Source organism: Triturus cristatus, chromosome 12 (genome assembly GCF_964204655.1).
Source record: "Triturus cristatus chromosome 12, aTriCri1.1, whole genome shotgun sequence".
Lineage (NCBI taxonomy): Eukaryota > Metazoa > Chordata > Amphibia > Caudata > Salamandridae > Triturus > Triturus cristatus.
The window spans coordinates 562764580-562783880 of NC_140595.1; the positions used below are offsets into that span (position 1 = coordinate 562764580).

Here is a 19301-nt window from a genome sequence, read left to right on the forward strand (position 1 = left end):
CTTCCTGAATGCTAGTTCGTTGGTTAGCATTCCAAATTTTGGGAACCAGGTGCATGAAAGATCTCCCTCCCCATCTGGCTTTTTATTCTGCCCTGTTGCATAAGAAGATCTTCTGAGGATCTTAGGTTCCTGCTTGGGATATAGTGAGTGACCAGTTTTTATCTAGGCAGGTCCTCTATCAATCATGGCTCTGTGGGCGATACATACTGCCTTAAATTTGATCCTAGCCTGGACTGGGAGGCAATGTAACGTCTTCAAGGCTGCCCTGGCTGACTGCTGTCTCGGGATTTGGAGAAAAGTCCTTGCTGTGGCATTCTGTACTATCTGCAGCCGATTTATGGCGTATTTGGGTGCGCCAAGATACAAAGAGTTACCGTAATCCAGCTGTGACATAATTAATGCTTGGACCACAGTTCTGCGGGATTGTTCAGTTATGATAGGGAGGATTTTTCGGAGCATACGAAGTAATCCGAAGCATTTGCCTGAAAGTTTCCATGCTTGGGTCTCCATAATTAGGCTTTTGTCTAGCCAGATTCCCAGGTTTTTAATAGCAGTTTTAGGGGTTGGGGGTTCTCCCAACTGGGTCGGCCACGCGGATGGTATTTCTGGGGACTGTTTTGTTTCCCAGGAACAAACTCAGTTTTATACCCATTAAGTTTTAGGTAGCACTTACACATCCAATCTGCTATTCGTGTCATGCATGGTTCCAAGTTGTGTAAGGAATGGGGGCGTTCGTCACTGATAGTACTAGCTGTGTATCGTCAGCGTACAATACTATAGATAGACCAAATTCTTGTACTATCTCTGCCAGTGGTTGCATGTACAAATTGAAAAGTGTGGTGCTTAGTGCGGAACCCTGTGGGACTCTGCACGATATTTGGAAAGTATCAGATAGATGCTCTCCTTCCAACAGTTGGAAGAACCTGTCTTCGAAGAATATAGTATAGAATATAGTATATGTATAGTACAAGCTGCCCTTTAATCTTGCATGTTTGTGCATGCTGGAGGCTGGTTTTCAGTACTGGAAGCCAGTAATGGGGTGACTTGCCACAAAACACATTTCTTGCAGGGTGATACTTTCAAAGTCGCTCAGAAAGGCTATAAGGTCCGGGGACTGTTGTTTCTGAGCAAGACCACTGATTTTCCAGGAGCACCAGGAAAGAGATTATAGCTGAGAACATGGGGGCACTGATTCCTTGACTCAATCGGACAACCTGCAGGACAGGGCTGACAGCAGCCAAATCCAGTCATCCCTTAAGAGACCCTGTGTCACCCTTATTTGGTCATTAGAAGTTATGATGGTACATTTGCATATTACTGGGTCTGAACTGAGGGGTCGAAGTGAGCTAAATACCGATGCTGGATTTAACCCAGATCTAATAGTGACAGGGGGTGAGTGTTTGAAAAGTGTCAGTGCTCCGTCCATTATCTTATTTTTATTTTTTTTACTGAGTTTTATATAGTGCGAATTTGACCCGGTATCGGGTATCAGAGCGCTTTACATAGCACATTAATTTTTGTTAGGCACGGGGAGATTAAGTGATTTGCCCAGAATCACAGGATGTTCAGCGTCATTGACTCAAACCCAGTTCCCCAGATTCAAGGTCGACAGCCCTAGCAGTTAGGCCAACTCCTCTCCCCAGTCCCTTGCTCACTTTGCCACTGGATTCAAGCTACCCTGGCTGATGTGGGGTGCGACCCGAAACCGGTCCCGGGATGCTTGTTTCCGGTCCAAAAAGGAGTTGGCTTGGCAGTTCGAGCTGGACTGTTGCAGGAGGAGCAGGGTCACGACTGATTTGCATATGGCTAGGTCTGACCTGGGATGGCAAAGTGAGCTTAAGAACTATGATGGATTCAACCCAGATCGAATAGTGACTGGGAGTGAGTGAAAAGTTTCAGCACTCTGTCCATTATTTTAATATGTATGCCCTGATTGATTATTTCATGATTTACCATAATATACTGAGATTTATCTGTTTTTATGTATCTTTTATGGGTATATTTATTTAAACAGAATAAAGAATGTTACTGCCACTACTGGGCAGCTAGTTGGTTAGTAGACTTTCTCTGCTCTTTCCCTCCTTTAGGTACTGGAACTTGTGGTCAATCAATCACAGGGGATTGTCTCACAGCTGGAGAGACATCAATGCTGGTTTGATCCTGGTAGCATTCTTTAGAAAAAGAACACTGTATTGACCAGTTCTTTAGCATGGAGGAAAGTCTACTTCGATGTGACATGGATCAGTACGCTTTGGGCATATTTAAACTAAAGATCTTGAATAACTGCTTGCCTTCACTTGTGTTTATAGGCAATATTTGATTTATTCTGGTATGATTAGTGTCCGATGCTATGGGGTTGATTTTTCAAAACGTTTTCACACATGACTGAAGCTCATGTACAAAAAATTATTACAACTGTGCCTCAAAATAAAACAACTTGATTTACATAATCAGAATCTTTGATCTTTTAAGGGTGCAGATCACACTTACTGCTGTGGAAAATCTGCTAGTTGGATGGACTTTTCAGTCATTATAAAAGTTGGATTTAAGTGGTAAAATATATGTAATGGGTAAGGAAGGTGTCCCAGACACCACTATCTTTCAGAAAGCATAAATGTGTCATTTGGAGAAAAAAACGAAGAGAAAATAGTTATGTTCGATTGCCTATGTATGCCTACAGATTTTGAGATCTGCTTGCATTTTGCAAGCACAAGGCTACTGGACGGGTATGCCAAGGAAACTATGAACTTTTATTTTCCCCAGTCAACATCATTGAATTAGAAATAACTAAGTAAATCTAGGCAAGTTTTAAGTATACAGCTACACTAAAGATAATTTCTTGCCTTGAATCCACTGTGAACAATCCTCAAGTACTGTATCTAACTAAACAAACTTAGTTCCATGTCAACTGACATATATACCTTTATTTGCTTTTAAAGGCATTCCCTGAGAGGTATGGGTTGGTTCATTTAGAAACTGATATCGCTGTGGTTGTACCTAAATAAAGGAGCTATAATACTCATCAGAGCAGTACATCTCTTTGGGCGTTTGAAATGGCTGTGAAGATTAGCTCTGCCATGAGGATTGTGCCCTGGAGTAGCCTATAAACTTCCTATATTGTTGGTGGAACTGCCTCACTGGGGAGGCTAGGCCTAGTGATCGAGTTGCGACTCTGCTGTTTTTTTTCAATGTCCCAGGGAGGAGCCAGCCTTCTATCCAACAGTTGGTCGCCATCGAAGGGCATATGAGTTACATAGACATCTCCTGAAAAGCCAGTGGAACACACCCAAGCAAGATGGTGCAGCCCGATGGCCATGTCCATGGATCAATCTATGGTGTTCACAGAATCCAGGCAGCCCTTCAGGTTGTTGGAAGAATACAAATCATCATTGCCAATATTGGAAAATGGCTTTACCATGTGGTCTGGTTAGTTGAGGACTACGGTTTGCCTATTTACACAAGGTGTGAACATAGCAGCCCTTTAGACTTTCTGGTGTCATGATCATAATCGTGGGTCATTACAGCAGTGGACCGGGGGTAAAGATAGGTGAATATACCGCGCGATCTCCTGACGAATGTGTGACTATGGAGAACGTGCCCCCCACACTTCGCAATGAGCCCACAGTTTAATATGACTGGGGTATTCTCTGAACCATTAGAGACCTGGTGGGTGCAATTTTGTCACCTTCTTGCATGGTTTGAATGTACACCATTGCCCTATAGTTGTTCCACCCTGAAGACACTAGATCTTTTTGGCTCATACATAGGTCGAAACATGTAAATACTAGGTCAGGTGATCCATTGTATTTCACCTAATGACTTAATTTTTTAAGTTTTTAAATATACCACTGGTACTCGTTAAATAAATAATAGTTTGAATATACCTCTAGGTATATTTTATATTCACTTTTGTCTCCCCAAAAAAACAGGACCCAGAGTACTGACCTGATCTGAGATTCATAAGAAATCTCAGGGATAGACTAGCTTTCCCTGGTTGAGTCAACCAGGGCGGCATTGTTCCCACCCTGGTGTGACAGGTCGTCTAGTGATGAAGTATGCCTCGATAAGGTGAGGGCGAGATGACTTCTCAAAAAATCTTTTGATGACCCACATCTAGGAGTAATCAGAAAAACAAATAGTATAGAGCGGACTATACAATACCCCCAACTATATATTTTTGTGCTGCAAAATCGTGGGGCACCCAGGGAAGATCCATGCCCTCTGGCTATTTTTCTGTGGAATACTGGGCAAGAAAGGGCTTCTCCCATGTAACCAGAACACATTCTAGAGGGCCTCATTAATGAGGGGCAAAGGCCTTGTAATTGAGCAAGATAGTGGTAAGAAGTTGTTAGCTTTTGACTCCGCCGAGGGCAAAGCTCCTTTCGTTACCATTGTAGCGAATGAAGAGACTTATTCAGAAGGAAGACCAAAGGGTAAGAGATGCCCTTTTCTGGTTAAGTAGATTACCCACTTGCATTTTGTAAATAAGCCGGCATCAAAGTTATGGGGAGAAAGAGGTAAGTCAGAGACACAGAGATAGCCAGTATCAAACTGACAGAGCATGCTCCAGTATAGATAATGGTGGATGGGTGGTAAAATAAAGAGGCAATAGACACTAAGCAGATATATCGTATTAGATGTGGCTAAGAGAACTGAGATGCCTCAGGTTATATATAAATTACATGATATCCAAGAACCTATCTGAGATGTAAGGCTATGCCATCAAGGTGGTGGTCAGGAGACATTTGATGACATTAGCAACCACAACAAAGTGATATAAAGCTCTCACACAATCACAACTGAAAACAGAGTTAAAGAAGTCAACACTATACTGGGACTACTGAATGTTTCATTAGTTCATAAATCAGAATTGCAGTTCCTGGCCCTCAAAAGAAAAAGCTTATGAAGAAAGAAATGTGCATTCTTGGCTAATAAATGGAAAACCAAACAAATGTTTGAAGAAATACTAGGTCGGCAAGACAGAGCAGGGATGCGATTTTTGACAACCGTAAAAATTAGGATAACTTCCACTCTTTTTTGCATAGTTGCGTACAAGAGGGGTGTGAAATAAGAGCCAATATGACCATGTTTTAAGATAAACTAAACCTTACATCGGTGACAATAGCATATGTGGAGTAGTTAGGTGCCCCAATAAAAGAGAGTTGAAACAACCTACAAAAAGCTTGACCACAAATAAGGCACCGGGCACAGATGGGTTTAATAGAGTAACCTTTAAAACATTATATTACAAATTAATTCGGATTACAACATATATGTTATGCTTGTACTTGAAACATGGTGGGGGGGGGGGGGGCAAGGGGTGATCTTATTAATTGAAAATCAAAGTAGCATTGTTATTCCAAAGCCAAGAAATGATTTTTCCAAATACCCAGCATAGAAACCTATTACACTACTAAAAAGAGATGTGTAGATTTACATGACGATCTTGGCAAACAGGCAATCATCATTGCTTCCCTCCCTTATACACGAATGTCGGAGGCTGGCTTAGTATATGGTCCACACTTATTTTCGTGAAGCACCTTGCACTAATCCAGACAATCCTTATGGTGGTTTTAGGGGTTTTAGAAAACCATAGAAAGCTCTCTAAGTGGTAGCTGTGGAGAGCAGCCAACAGGGTTAGTCCAGAAGGAGCGTTAAGCTGCTTGTATCACCAGCTCTAACCATGTAGTGCAGGTTAAATGAAAAAGAACCAAACAGTGTAGTTCTAAAAATAAGTATTTATTACACATCACTCACTAACACATTGGTATTATCTCCTGCCTGGAGATAAACACAAATTCACAAGAACACTTCAATTGCAAGAGATAAGCAAGCACAATACAGTGGTCTCCAGGGTGAGACCAAACCATATCCTAAGAAAGTGGAGAAGTCCCGTGGAAGACAGAGGTTTGGAGAGTCACCCCACTCGTGGATACCTCAGAAACTAGGCTACCTACACCAGGGAAGCTGGCTGCATAGGTGCAAAGTGACGTCAGAAACCGCCGTAGACCACAATGGAGGAAGGAATTCAGAAAAGATGCCGCTGGCGAAGACTGTGCAAGAGTCTGGTGGAATCCAAGGGTGGATTCTTGAAGAGAAGAACCTGCAAGCAGAGGGGACAGAATCTATGCCACTCGGAGGTGACCAGGAGGCACGGAAGAGCAATGCCTACCGATGACAGAAGATGCAGGAGTGATGACGGTGACCATGTCGCTGCAGCTGTGAGGACCAAGCGACGCTGAGGAAGACCTTAGCCGTTCACTAACTGTCCCACGTCAGAAGTCCAGAACTAGGGGGTAAGTGTCAGGCAAGAGCACCAACAAGCCATGGCAGCAGCAACATACGTTGAAAATAATGGAGCACCAAGTGCAGGAGAGTCAGAGTAGGGCCCGAGCAAGAAGGGAAGCCCACTGAAGCAGGAGAAGACCCTCGACAGGCCCCACAGGCCCAAGGCACAGGAGTAGCAAGAGGACCTCAAGCAGCTCACCAAAACGGCGGCCCCTGGTGCAGAGGATGCAGTGAAGATGCTTATCTTGGCAGGAAGAGATGCTGGACGCTGGAGATTCTTGTAGGCCAAAGATCTCTGGAGTGCAGAGCCAATTAGCCTTGGCGACAGCAAGTCGACGCAATGCACAGGGGTTCTGTGCCAGCAGTCCTGACGAGGGATACTGGCCTCAAAATTGCAGAGAGGACAGGTCAGGCCTCGAGTGAGCTGCAGAAGCACCACCGGTGTTGCTGAGCTTTTCAAAGTCCATGGGAAGTCTGAAGCAGGAGACCGGTCACCTTCATTGCGGTGAGTGCAGATGCAGGGGAGTGACTCCTTCTCTGCAAGGGAGATAACTTCAGGTGTCCTTGATGCACGCAGGTCTTTTGAAGATCTTGGAAGAAGCCCAGAAACAGCAAGACAGGGAGCAACAGGGGGCTTCCTTGATGCAGTCTCGATTGCAGGTGAAGTCCGACTGTCCAGACGGTCAAAGAGTGACGTGGTTTCAGGCTCGAGTCTTGTCCCATGACAAATCTGAGGACCCACCCACAGGTAAGCTCTTTTATACCCTAAGAAAAGAGTGAGGGCGACTCAGGGGTCCCTCCCAGTGAAGGGGTTGCACAGAGGGGAGGATACTCCCATGACCTTTGTCCAGTTTCGTGCCAGAGCGTGAGCCAAGGGCTCTCAGAACTGGTTCTAACTAGAGTATGCAAGGAGGACACCAAATGTGCCCTTCATAGCAGTCTGGTGGTGCTGGGAAGCGCCCCCACCCTAGCCCAGATACACTAAGTCCTGTCTGGGAGGTGGTCACACCTCCCTGTGACAGGAAACCTATTGTTCTACCTTCCCCTGCTCGAGCTCTGCAGGGCAGAATCGTGTCTGAGGTCGACAGCAGCACTAGTTTGCTGGCAGACCCTGGAAGGCTGTTACCAAGAGTACTGGGGGCTTCCCGGAGGAGCCGCCCCCAGTGCATGAAATCATACCTCCAACATCAGTAACGGTGTTGGGGTATAATTCCAACATGTTTGATACCAAAAATGCCCAGGTTCGTCACAGCCACTATATATTTAGCCATTGCATAATGACGCATGACCATAGGAAACAGACTAGAAATAAAATCCATTATGCCTATGTTTATTCATGAGGATGACAAAAGTGGAAGGGAGAGTGTAGGAAAGTAGGATCTGCTTTCATGGTTACCCCTACTTTTTGCTGGTATCACTCTGTTTTACTAGTCTGTCTGAGATGCTGATGATCAGGACTCCAGTCACTGTGCTCTCTCCCTAAATTGGACTTTAGTAAGTACTTTGGTACCTTCCTACTTGGCTACTGGTGTACCCATTAAAGTCCCAGGTATATGGTACTGAGGAACCCAGGGCATAGGTACACCAGGGGGCTCTAAAGGCCGGCAGTGTATATTATGCAACCCATTAGAGACCACTCAAACTGTGACTGACTGATGTCTAACTGTATATTGGCTGCACTGAAACTCGCCATGTTTAGTATCAAACATGTTGGAATCCTACCCCAACACCGATTCCAGTGTTGGATGTAGGATCCAATGTACTAGGGCCTCCCATAGGGAGCCCCCCTGTATTCCCTATACTAGCTTTTCAGGGTCTAAAAGCAAGCTAGCCCTGCTACCGACCACAGACACAATTCTGCCCTCCTGCTGCTGAGCCAGGCTTGAGCAGGGGAAGGTAGAACAATAGGTTTCCTGTCAAAGGGAGGTGTGACCACCTCCTAGAAAGGATTTAGTGTTTTGGGCTGGGCTGGGGATCGCTTGCCAGCGCCACCAGACTGCTTTGAAGGGCACATTTGTTGCCCTCCTGGCATACTCCAGTTGAAACCAGTTCAGGGCTCCCGCTCTGGTGTAAAACTGGACAAAGGACATGGGAGCATCCTCTTCTCTGTCTAGCCCCTCCTCTGGGAGAGACCCCTGAATCATCCAAACCCTTTCCTTTGGGTACTTAAAAGCTTACCTATGGGTGGTTCTTCAGATTAGACATGGGACAAGATTTAGATCCGAAACCACTTCTACTGCTACAGTCTGGGCACGTCGGACTTCGCTTTGGAAACCAAGACTGCATCTGTCAGACTCCTGTTTCACCTGGTCTCGTCGTCCTGCCAGTTTTCTGCATCGTCTGTGCCTGTGCTCCGTCCAGGTTCTTCTCCAGGCCTGTGAGCCTCAAAGACACCCTAAGGAATCTCCCTTGGAATGAAGCTGACCAGTCAGCTTCTCCCGATGTCCTCCTGCCTTCGCAAGGCCCAGCAACACAGGTGGTGGTTCTGCAACTCCCTTGTGGCCCTGCACGGTCTTCTCACCGAGTTTGAAGCCAGTATCCCTCGTTGGAACCACTGGAACAGCACCACTGTGTGTCACGTCAACTTGCCGTTGCCAAGGCTTGTTGACTTCTCCAAAGATCTTGGGGCTCCAAGAAACTCCAGCATCTCTTGCTACCAAGATTGTTGTCCTCACAGCATCCTCTGCACCGTGGGCCTGCATCCTTAATGAGCTGCTCGAGGTTCTCCTGCGACTCCTGCGCCTTTCTCTCTATCTATTTATGAGTTTTTTTTTTTATTAGTTTCTCTCTATGGTTACGGACATTACTTGTCACATGACAATCGCGTAGTCACGGTCTAGTCCTTTTTACGCGCATTCCGTAACAAGTGTCAGGTGACCAAAGTATGTCACACTGTATGCAGATTTAAAGCTGGGAACCTCCATGTTCCGGTTACTCTGCCAGTCGGCACGCGAGTGCAGATCGTTTTCCTTTCGGCTTCAACACAGAGAGCAGGTGAGATTGCACAAGTCCTGCTGAACTCTAGTCATCGTCTAGTCATCTCTCCGTTAGCGGACCTGATATCGCCTTCTGACAGTAGTAACCTTTGAATCAATGCTTCAGACTGTTTTAAACTTCCCATATTGTTTATCTTCATTTTTTAGGGCATTGTTTATCGATATGTCCGCCATGTAACAAATTACTATATAAAAAAACATCCTTTGGAGCTCAACCTTTATCAGACATCAGTTAAGATGGATTTGCACCGGATTAGCACTCCAAGTGTTTATCAGGTACCCATCTTTATTTACTTATGTATGGGTGATTATATCTTGTCCGGGCTAGGAATCATTTATTATTTCCCTAATTTTCAGTAGTGTTTCCCTTATCGTTCGTTCAGATTGTGTTTATTTGCGCTAAAGTTCACCAACATCTACAAGGCCACTACTGAGGCATACACATCAGTGTACATCGCACAGGGTAAATAACTTTGTTAATCGTTACGATAATGAATATGCCCGGCCTAGTTTCATGCCTTTATTTCAATATCTGAGTTTCATCCGTAGACCCCGGTACACACTCCTTCTGAATTGGGTCCATTCCAATCTTTCCCTAAACGGATCCTGACCTCTGACCATTACCGAGTAAGCATCCATATTACCTATGGCTATTCACCTTTTGGAAGCAAGGGCAGATACCAATATATATTTTTTACCTTCCGGTGCACTATCATTTCAAGTGTCCTTCTCCTTACTTTTCCATCTACAGGAGAAATAAAATATGCGTGTGCATCATTCTTTTATTACTTTTCACTTATGGTTTCGAATCTCGGGTGATGGTTTTAGCACTATATCTTTTTCTTTCCTTCATTCCCTCTACCAATGGAGCTAATAATAATACTTTTTGCTTTATTCAAAAAATAAGTTTAACTTTGGTGTAGGTATATAGTTGATCATCCTATAAGGTTGTCTCCAAACTCAGTCTATTTTAAATGTTTTAACTTTCACTTTCTAGGAAATTTTGTGGCTTTTCTGATGAAGGCGCAGTGTGCGCCGAAACGCACGTAGAAGATCCATATAGTAGCCACCTTATGTTTATTATTGTTGTGCATGTCTTTCTAGATATGCACTAATCAAAAAATATTTGTTGCCTGTATCTTTTATGTATCTACCAACTTTATTGTATTTTGTCCAATTGTAGATTATGTTTAAATGTATTTGTCTCTGATACATGTTTTGATATGTTTTAACTAATTTGAATTAAAAAAAATGAACTTTTGAATATTACTTTCGTGTCCACTGAGTTGACTACAACATGTTGTTAGCCCATATCGTCTGTTAATTGTTAAAGACCTTTAGTTGCCTAGGGGTTTTCCTTCAATTGTACTCCTGCGCCTGTGGGTCCTCTTGAGGGCCTTCTTTGGCTCCAGTGTGCTCCCCTGCTTGCTCAGGTCTGCTCTGACTCTCCAGCACTTGGTGAGTCCCTTGGACCTTGCTGGTCTCGACACTGCAAAAGCTTCATTTTCCACATCCGTTGCTGCTGCCAAGGCTTGTGGGTACTCCTGTCGGATACTGACCCCCTGGTTCTCGACTTCCGACACGGAACAGCTCGTGAACGGCACCTGGTCTCTACTTCATCGCCAGGTCCTCACAGCTGCAACAACAGGGTCACCATCAACTCTCCTGCATCCTCTGTCATCGATTTTCCGTGCCTTCTGGTCACTCCCGAGTGGCATAGGCTCTGTCCCCTCTGCTTGCAGGTACTCCTCTTCAAGAATCCACCCTTGGAGTCCACCACTCTTTCACCTGCTTTGCTAGCGGCATCTTCAATAAAGTCCTCCATTGTGGTCTACGGCGGTTTCCGATGTCACTTGGCACCTATGAACCCGGCTTCCCTGGTGTAGGTATCCTAGTTCCTGGGATATCCACGGGTGGGGTGACTCTCCAAACTTCCATCTTCCACAAGGTTTCTTCAGGGTTCTCAAAACTGCGACTTCCCCATTGACTAGTATTGAGTACGTGGTTGTTTTTCCACTCTGCACACAGCCTACGTGGGGTTCCTGGGTAGTTTCTTGGGTCCCTAGCTCTTCTAAGTCTTCTGGGTCCAGTCTCGACTTGGGTCGCAGTTCGCATTCCACTTTAGTAGTATACAGTTTCGTCTCCCCCTGGACACCACTGTGTATTTGTGCTACTTACCCGTTGGCCTTTTGAAATATTGTGTGTATTGTGTTTATATCTCCAGGTAGGAGATATACCAATGTGTTAGTGAGTGTGTATAATAAATATTACTATTTTTATAACAACATTGTGTGGTTCTTTTCCGTTTAACCTACACTATGATTAGTGCTGGTAAAACAAGCTGTTTAACACTCTTTCTGGACTAAGCCTGAAGACTGCTCTCCACAGCTTCTACTTAGAGAGCTTTCTAAGCTTGTCTAAGACTACTAAAATCACCATAAGGGTTGTCTGGATTAGTGCATGGTGCTTCACTTAAATAAGTGTGCACCATATACTAAGCCAGCCTCCTACAGTTCAATTTATATATACCAATATATACTGCCACACAGCATTTAGATTAATACAGGGAAAAGCTATCTGGGTGACTCAGGTAGTGCCCTGAAAAACCTGAGGTATAGTGCCCTACATGCAGAGTGTAAAGAACGAGGGGTATTAATACAAATGTTCAGATTGTAGATGAACGAGTAGTGGGAATATAAATAACCAGAGTCGAATGATGGATATAAATCTAAATCAACAGGCTAAAGATGAATGAGGGCCTGAATATAAATCATCCAAATTGATTATAAGATTTAGAAATAGGAATATAAATCGCAAGACTAAAGACATGATGGGTAGAAATGTATCTCACCAGATTAAAGATGAATGAGGGTTAGGAGTAAAAACTAAAGGCTGAGGAAAATGTAGATCAGAGGATTTTTTAAAAACCTGTTTCAATGACTATGCCTTAAAGTGTTCACTAATCAATAATATCCAGTAGCTGTAGTACTAGTATTATGGTGCAGCTTTTAACAAGTTTCGCATGTTTCCTTTTTTGGCTCATTGAAAACAATGTTCTGATGTATTTAAATTCTTCTATGTTGCTTTGTTTATTCAACTGATCCACCAGTTTACTGTGAAACAATAACAAGCCTGGCATGTGCAATAAAAACATACCTTTGCCCGGAACAGCGCAATATTCTGGTCAGTGATACATAGTTCCCTTCCACAGTTCCCTTGCTTATGGTAGGCACTGATTTTCTGCAAGCCACATACAGGGCACACACAAGCCAATGAAGAGCATCCCCCTACAAAAAGAAACAGGCTTGTTCAGTTGGAAAAATTCTTTGTCGCAGACGGACAAGCATGATTGGTATTTACATATGTAGTTAAAAAATCTCAGTTCTGCATGTAAATATTTTCTTTCCACTGATGACTGCTGCTTTCTGTGTACACAACGAAAATAGCATCATCAGTATAGGACAGAAAATAGACTAACATCACATTAAGGACCAGACAATTGCTGCGCACATTCTAAAAAAGTAATTCTGATAATTTAAAATAATATTAAACAGCAGGGGTGGCAAAAGTCACCTGTACCGGACTCCTTTGTTTTAACCAGGCAGAATCCTGTTCTTTTGCCACAAGTTCCTTGGCTCATCCTTCATAAAGCATATGAAAAACAATTACAAGATGGCTACTATGCTTGCTCCAATATGCCTGGAGGATATCTGAGGGAAAAAGACATTGGCAAAGTCAATCGGTCATCTCCCAATATCAAAAGGTGAGACCTACTGGCCTGGACAATGCTTGTGTATTGGGGTTACAGTAGATAAAGGTCTAGAAGGAAGTACCACTAATTCCAATAACTTTGTTTAATATTAGTGCAGAAAGGTTGCCTGGATTCTGATGCTTATGACAGCCAAAAAAAACATTTCCTAAATTAAACTGCTTTAAATCAGTAATTGCAACAGACAAAATACTGGAAGGACTGCTTGAATTGAAGTCATCCACTGGTAACTGCTCGAGCCACATTCTACTTCATCGCTTTTTGTCCATTATGCCACTCTCGAATGTTACCAGCCAAACGCCAATAAGCCTTGGTTTAGCTTCAACAGGAACAGTCCAGACCACTGCCATCCAGATCCCCTCCACATGGGAACATTAGCATCATCAAGCCTGTTTCACCCTACTTGGCCTCACCACTGAGATATAGTGCAAGTCCTAAGGCACAGTGAGCACAGGTCATTCATCTGGGCATACTCGCCACACCTAGGGTATCTAAAGCAACAAAGTGATGGAAGGAATGCTTCAATTATTATCAGCCACTGTCCTAAATCAACAATTAAAATATTTTACTTTTTTAGGTACAATAACAAGTCAATGTTATATTAAATGTGTCTGTAGCTAGACTTTAAAAACCCCTCCTCTCGTTACATATGATACATGGGTTTTAGTAACTGTTGTGTTCTCACTGGTTTACTGAACGAATCAATTAATGCGAGAATATGAAATTAACATTCACAAAAATGTTTGGAGCATAATGCATGCAGGGTACACTGTGCAGAAAGCAAGCTGATATTTCCAGCCTACATTCATTATTTCAGTAGACAAGATTTCAGTGTGTACAACCTCACTGAACCATTTTGGGAATTCCAGCTAAGCAGTTACTAAAGGCTTTTACTGTGACCAGTTGCTTGCAAACTAGTAGTTTTGTCATGTGTTTCATACAGGGCCTATTGTAATTTTCCGTATGTTAGCATCACTGTGCACGACACAGGCCACATTAGCTTTGCACAAGTTACAACATAATCCCGGTTACTTTTGTGCCACATTATATTTTCACGCAGAACCTGCAGTTGTTAACTCGTTCTATTCTTCCCTGGGATTTAGTATGAACAGTAGACAAGGTCAAACAACAATGTCCCTTGTTATTGTGTTCTGGTCAGGCACACACACCTAGAAACAACACAGAAATGTAGCTATTTATGAACATGTGAACCTTGTCATATAGGTGTCCACATCACTATAACACACAGATTTTTCCTGAGGGAAGATCATGGCTGTATCGGAGATGTAGAACGTTAATCTGTGTATGCTAAGGTACGGGGTCTGCTACTAATCCAAGAGATCTTTATTGTATTATCAGTTTGCTTCTGTAGAAGGGGAGAGGGGTTAGGCTATTCTGTCTTATAATATGACTGTGCTTTTCATAATATACGGTATATTGACAATGCAGATGGCATTTTTGCTAGCCAGTTGTTTTCTAATTGTGGCACGTACAATGTATTTGAGAGCACAATGAGCTTAAAAAAACATTTATAACTTCCTTTGTTTCAATTTCATATCTTATTGTGGATGTGAGAAGGTCGGGAGTGTTGTATTCTGGGGTGTCAATTCACTTGTTTCTCTGGTTATGAGTAGGGGGTCAAGTGAGACACTATAGCTAGTCGGACTGAGTCACTATACCACCTCAGTACCGTGAGCCAGTCTTAATTACTGATGTTTTATGGTCCCAGGCATAGTTCTCTTCCTGAGCAGAATCCTTGCAACAGTTTGGGGAAAGTTATGAACTGCAAAGAAGAAAATCTTAAAATTGGTTAATGGATTATTGATTGCTGTTACTATTTCTATTTAATTTGTAGCAATCAAAAATCTAGATGTCACAAATCAATCCAGTGAAGCCCATTGACAGCTAGCTGTTCAACTGAAATTTCCACCAGGTAAAAATAATACATGAGCCAGCACTCAAAAACCTTTTCATACCTTAAATATACCTAAAGACTTTGAATCTCATCACTCACTAAGCAGAGAGTTACCTGCATTGATGCTGGTATAGTGTCAGAAGGACAACCCTCTATGTCCACGGGGAACAGGGTCTGAATACATTATATGAACAGAGTCCAGCGTGGGGCTTTTTGTGTCAAGCTGGAATTCTCTTGTATACATCAGGGGAAACCCGCAGTAAATTTATAGCCATGTTGTTTAAATATACATGCGCATACAATATACCACAATGAGGATTACAGATAATCAGGGAATCAAAGGAGATGCATGTCGGCTGAACAAGTGTACTGGCAGGTTCCGCCGATGAATTTAGAGCATTGCGCACCTGAAAGAAACAGATTTTACCAAGATCGTTCCCGACTTGGTAACAATTGGATGTTGGCTGAAGCTATTTTCAGCCTTTAAGAATATCTACAGTCCAGAATGGATTCAGGGGACTTGTATGGCATTCAGTTGAAATACAATCTAAGTAGGAGACTTACTCTCCCGCTCAGAGGAGGAGGTCGGTCTGTTGACAGACTTTTCAGCAGTTGTGCAGTGGACATACAGTGATATTGTTGGTTCGCACATACCCAACCCTGATGCATATTCATACTGAGCCAGACGACTTTGTCCTGATGAGACTCTTACACTCACAAGTGGTCGAAACATCAACCTACTCATCTCCGTTGGTTCCTTGATAATTTGTAATCCTCATTGTGCTATGTTGTACGTATATTTGAACAACTTGGCTTAAGAACCAAAGAGCATTTCTGGTGTATTTTGTATATATTTTAAAGTGTATGCACCCACTTAAGCACTGCGTCATCTGCTCTGTTTATGAGACACACTATCATGTGTATTGGAGGGGAATATATAGCAGCAACAGAATTCTTTTCAGTCTCAATGTCTGTTTTATGCAGCACAAATGACAATTTACCATTAGGCTGCTGAAATAATACATTTACAGTGGGTTTCCTCTGATTTATACAAGAGGTTTCACCTTTTCACAAAGAACCCCAATGTGGACTTTTCATATAACGTGCTTTGGTGCTGGGCACCATTTCAGAACGAAAGTCCAATTGCAAAAGACATGTGGATTATTTTAATTAAATTAATACATTGTTCAACCGAAGTTATTTGTAGTATGAACAAAACTGTTTAAAAATGGCTATAACCAATTTGAGATTTGGAGGCATAAAACAATCACTCAATCGACTTTTTCACCCACAAGAAAATAGTCTTTATGTATGCAAGGAATTCTGCGGCTTCAATCAATGTGCATTCAATCTTCCGGTTTCAGACTCTTGCATTCCTGCTATGTCACGTTCAAGTTTCCAACTCTGTTATATAAGCGCAAGTTTGGCATCAGTCATCCCCATAGCAGCAGCCCTTCCTCCTCCTTCCTGTAGCACCGATCCATATCCATTGAAGCAATCTCTCTACCATGTCAAAATCATTCACCTAAACTAACGCACGGACTACCGGCCTCGAAAAATACACCCTCCTCTCTCCCTATTCCCCACCTATCTACTCCATCTGGCGCAGCCGCACCAAACGAACTGTATGTCGGTGTGGCCAAAGGGATGCTTAGGTTTCAGGCTGTCGTTACCGGTTTACATTTTGTGATGCAGTTTTAGGATTTCAGAATCCCACTTAAAAACACTTCAGCAACCCTACTTTTTCTAACAAACGGTAACACCTTCCGAATACCGACGAATCCCCTGGATGGCATCCTGAGCGGCTGCATCCCCTGAATCACTAACTACCGCACCGATTGAACAGCCATGGACTCAACCTCCTGCATACACAAGGACTTCAGCATTCATCTCCATCCAGATACAGCGCCCTCTGGAACCCCGAGAGTTTCATGTGCAACCTAAGATACACACATCTTCTGCACTCCTGACACTGCACTTGCCGGATACAGAGCCATAGCACTACACCACAATACATTAACTTAAACAAACAGTTCCATGTCACCAAATGTAGTTAAGTACCTGTCTCCCCAACATTGTCTCTGCTGCGCCCCCCCCCCCAAACCCCAAGGAGCAGCACCAGTCTCCTTAGATACAGCACCATTCCTGAGCGCAGTCCTTCCTGCAGTGCAATCCCCAACACGCTGACGCGGTCCAATCACATATTCAACAGCCACAGCGTTATCAGAAAGTAATTCCCAGATTCATAAACACTGTTCCAATGGGCAACCTGGCACAGCAACGGATGCAGCCCACAACACCGCAGCACCCCCTGGTAATAATGCATTAGTTATGTTATGTGTTATGTCATTTGTAAAGCGCATGGTGTTATGTGATTTGTCGCATACTGCCTCAGCAATGGGGCGTCCCAGAGCTAGTTTCGTCAGAAAGCCACAACTGTGAAAGAGAGACCGGGGGGGGGGGAGATGACCAGCAGGACATTTAGATTATAAACAAACAGGTCTTCAGCGATTTCCATTAGTGTAAACTTCTCCTAATAATGTACCGCGTACATCATAATCACAAAAACCTCGAGTCTGCCACAGTGCCACTCACCTCCAGGGTGTAGTTCTTACTCATGCTGTGATAGTTGTCCCAGGCCTCGCTCTTGGCTCGCTCGTCCATGTTCAGACTGCTACACAGCTCTTGGAAGCGTCGTTGTGTGTCCAGCTCCTGCTGCTCCTGAGAGGCTTCATCCTCCCCTTCCGTCATGGTGAAGACCCTTTGCACAGACTACCGACAGCGCCCAGTCCAGGAAGAAGCTTCAGATCACAGTAACGCTCTGGGGCTTCAGTCTAGACAAGACACGGGTTTTGTACAGTAGCGCTCAAGTACTGGCGACAAGGCAAGTACTCAACCACCAAAGATGACTCTACCTCCTGGAACAGCTGGTTCTTCCTCTCGGGCTTCAGAGCTTAACTACGCTTCTACACTGTAGCCATTTGAACCCCGCTCGTAGGCGGGCTTTGCTATTGGACGCAAACAGCGCATCTTCCCTGACTAAAGGAGCGAGATTATCACTAGGGTAACCAAAGTAAACGGCGTCTGATCGTCGAGAATAGCTCGGGTCTAAAAGCATACCTCCGGTCTGCCTGCTGTACAGTGGAACACAGACCTGCCAGTCCTGATGGGCGGGCCTGTACTTCCTGTACCCATGGAGCTCTTCTGTGGAGAACGAAACAACGACTAGAATGTGAATTCAATACCGGGCTGGGCTGCATTGCGCTTCCTGTACAAGGGGGGGGCAGCCTGGTAAATAATACGCAAAGACTAGAACGTCAATTCCCCTCAGCTGCACACCGTGGAAGCCATCTTTAAGAAGTTTACCAACAGTAGCAAGACGTGTGCCAAAATCAAATACCATTGCGTGGCGCGTGTTAACGTTTTTAACGAAAACACGTACTCCCAAATGTTTATCATGGTCGAGCATACCGCTTAAATACAATGACGACCATTGGCCAGATAATATAGACGGACGAGGGGTTAAATTTGGAGGAAAAAAACAGCCATGGAAAAAGATTTAGAGCCAGCTGCTCCATTTGCACAGAGCTAGCATGTACTACAACTAGTCCAAAACTGCAAGGAAATCGCTGTGGGAAGGAGGAGAGTACCTTCCTCTTGGGGAAGTTCTCTTAGGATATTTCGCTGTACCCAAACTACTCCTACTGCACGGGAAACATCCTTTACCACGAAGACTTTTCTACGCGTTACGTTTACAATGGTACACTTACCACGTAAACGTCTTTACAACACGTATGCCCATGCATGCCAACATTTCAGAAGAGCAAAGTGGGAGATTTAAAAAAAAAAAAAAAAAAAATGGGGAGAATGGGGCCTTCAATCGGGTTTCTGTCATGTATGGACTTTGGAAGTGTGCTGCTGCAGGATCGGACATTTGAAAGCAAATTCACGTGTGTTTTTTTTTCATCACCTTTCAGAAGCATGGAGCGCAATGGCAGAGAAAGAGGGGGATGCAAGAGTTGTGCACTGGCCTGGCAGGTTGCGGTCAATGCATACACCGCCCGCCGCCCCCGCCCCCCCTTCACCGTCAGCCCGGGCTGAAACAGCTTCCAGGCACACACACACAGCCGCCGCCCCCCCCCCCACTTCACAGACCATTCTCTTGTTAATGAGGCTTTGTTGGTGTTTCACCTCTTCTAGACCTCCTGCATCGCCATTCTGACTATTGCTCGAAGAATTAGCACGTTACACAATACCAAGCCCTGTCTGCTGAAACCCCGAGGAATCGGGTTTTTGCTTGCAGGAATCGGGAGGCAGGGAGACTAGCCTTGAA

General features: G+C 44.0%; 1 protein-coding gene across 2 annotated transcripts in view; it reads right to left on the reverse strand.

Annotated features, from left to right (window-relative positions):
- The window catches only part of RBL2 (RB transcriptional corepressor like 2), a 722629-nt gene extending 704468 nt beyond the window's left edge, over positions 1 to 18161 (reverse strand). Inside the window, exons 1-2 of one of the 2 annotated variants that reach the window (XM_085638866.1) lie at positions 17564 to 18161; positions 12441 to 12571 (exon numbers count right to left, since the gene is read on the reverse strand). In XM_085638866.1, coding sequence (XP_085494992.1) covers positions 12441 to 12571; positions 17564 to 17719 — 287 coding nt within the window. In that variant the 5' untranslated portion in view covers positions 17720 to 18161. The remainder of the gene's footprint in view (positions 1 to 12440; positions 12572 to 17563) is intronic. The other variant, XM_085638867.1, reaches the window with a different exon arrangement.
- Positions 18162 to 19301: the final 1140 nt, after the last annotated feature.